Source organism: Austrofundulus limnaeus, unplaced genomic scaffold, assembly GCF_001266775.1.
Source record: "Austrofundulus limnaeus strain Quisiro unplaced genomic scaffold, Austrofundulus_limnaeus-1.0 Scaffold2934, whole genome shotgun sequence".
NCBI lineage: Eukaryota > Metazoa > Chordata > Actinopteri > Cyprinodontiformes > Rivulidae > Austrofundulus > Austrofundulus limnaeus.
Window position 1 is genome coordinate 16 of NW_013955336.1, and position 2,162 is coordinate 2,177.

Genomic DNA, 2,162 nt, shown 5'->3' on the forward strand with positions numbered 1-2,162 from the left:
TCCATGTTGGGAACAAGTCCACATTGTTTTCACAGCTTTCTGATTTGTAGAAGACCTGATTATAAGTCATAAACTGTTTAAGCTCATTAAAAAAAAAGAAAAATTTGGTTTTCTTTTCAAAACTTTGCATTTGTGTAAGGAGGATAAAATGATGTCAGGTTCTCTGCTGGTAACTAATGACGTCACGGTGACTGGTTTCTAAGCCAATCAGATAATGAGTCCACCTGAGGAGGAAGTGTCAGACCTGTATTTAAAGAGTCAGCATGTGAGGGTCTTCAGGCAGTGGTGAATTAGTTAGTGACACACTAAAACCAGAGTTTCACTACAGATCAGCATGAAGTTTACGTTGTTGTTCATTCTGACAGTTTGGGTGAAGTCCCTCCGCTCCGGCTGCTCTCCGTCATGTATTCATCCGCCAGGAAAGTGGTGCTCTTCTTTAGACTCGGCTGTTCAATGTGGGGTATGTTAGAATGATTCTTCTCCTCCTTCTTTTATCATTATTATTATTTAATTATTATCATCATTATTATTATTATTAACACCGCCCGCCGTGGAAAGACGGAATGACGTGTTGTTTTAACAACGCGCCTGTTTCCGTTCCGACCGAGCGCAGCTCGTGACGTCATCAGATTTGGGCCCGTGGACTGATGACAGAGGAAACTTTACTTGTTGTAAACTTATCCTGCAAACTTCCTCCTGCAGAGAGACACGTTTGTTTCAGAATACGATCACGACACGTGAAAACCGGTGATAAAACGTGACTTTATCACCGGTTTCCTTGTCTGTGATCGTGGGAAGGTGAACACTTCCTGGAAAGACGTGATGGAGACAAACTCGAGCTGCAGATGTCAACAAACTGTCTCCTCACACTGAAACAAGCACTTATTACATCATAATCTTACATTTTATCATCTAAGAGTGATTTAACTGACGTGTGTGTTTAAAGCTCGGGGGGAAACAGCAACAAGGAAGTAAAAAAAGAGCTCAGCTGATTAAAGTCACCTGATTAAAGTCACCTGGGGGTGGGGCCAAGAACCTGATCTTCTGTTCGGGGAAAAAGCAGGAAGTATGGAGGACCATTTCTGTCAAAATAAAATAAGATAAATACTGTAGTTTTAAAGNTGTATGTATGTATGTATAGCTTTTTTTCCTTTTTTTCTTATAAAAGCCTAAATAAAACAAAAAAATTGGTGGTAATTTTTGACTGTGTAACTTTACAAACAGCAGCCAACAGTTACGATACAAATTTCAGCCATATCCTCCAGCGTATTGTGAGTATAATCCTGAAAATAATTAAATCTCATGTTAGCTCCGGTCAAGACTCAAAGAGCTGCTTTAGAGAGACCGAAGTGTGGACCCAGAGCCATGGGTTGCAAAGCCCTGGTCTAAGTGGTATCTGAAAGGAGCTGGACTTTCTCAGCCTAGTAAGAACTCTGTGTGTAACATGCTTTCAAGCAATGCTACAGATTAAATAATTAAATATTAGCAGTTGAACTGTGGCCTGTTTCATTAATTGTAATTCTGTTCCAGTCCCAAACTGAACCTGACTTTATTTCTCTGACTGTTTGCAGGTTGTAAAGCAGTGCCTGGAGTCAGATTTTCTGCGGTCCCGTCAGACAGCAGATCCAGTCCATGTTGAACTTTACTATGAGAGCCTGTGTCCTGGCTGCAGACTTTTCCTCACCCACATGCTCTTACCCACATGGGTCCTCCTGGGAGACATCATGTCTGTAACTCTGGTGCCATATGGCAATGCACAGGTGATCAGTGGACTGAGTCCTCTTCTTCTACAACACTTAATCATTTTTTATCTCTTTATAATTTCTCCTTTTTTGCAATCAACTAATTCTGCATACTTTGTGCTTTTTTAACCATTCATATTAGAGCTGCACAAGATTGTGCAAATTTATCATCATCCTGGTGAAATGCAGTACATGGTTGGCTCATATGTTTGGTTTTATACATTTTGTCAGCGTCAGTTTAATAAAAATGGACCTGAGATACTACATCAGATCAGAACCACTTACTCAGTGGAGGAACTGTTGGATAACTGCACTGATAGATTTTAAATGTTACATTTTTTATATTTATAGGGTTTTACTAATCCTGAATAGCTCTGGGGAATTAAATGAGCACAAAGCAAAGAGAAAACTGCAGAGGGG

General features: G+C 40.1%; 1 protein-coding gene across 1 annotated transcript in view; it reads left to right on the forward strand.

Moving 5' to 3' along the window:
* Window positions 1-244: 244 nt before the first annotated feature.
* The window catches only part of LOC106511568 (gamma-interferon-inducible lysosomal thiol reductase), a gene marked incomplete at its 3' end in the record, with an annotated part of 6,255 nt that continues 4,337 nt past the window's right edge, over window positions 245-2,162 (forward strand). The window contains 2 exon segments of the mRNA XM_014000326.1: window positions 245-460; window positions 1,572-1,760. Of these exon segments, the coding sequence (XP_013855780.1) occupies window positions 335-460; window positions 1,572-1,760 (315 nt within the window).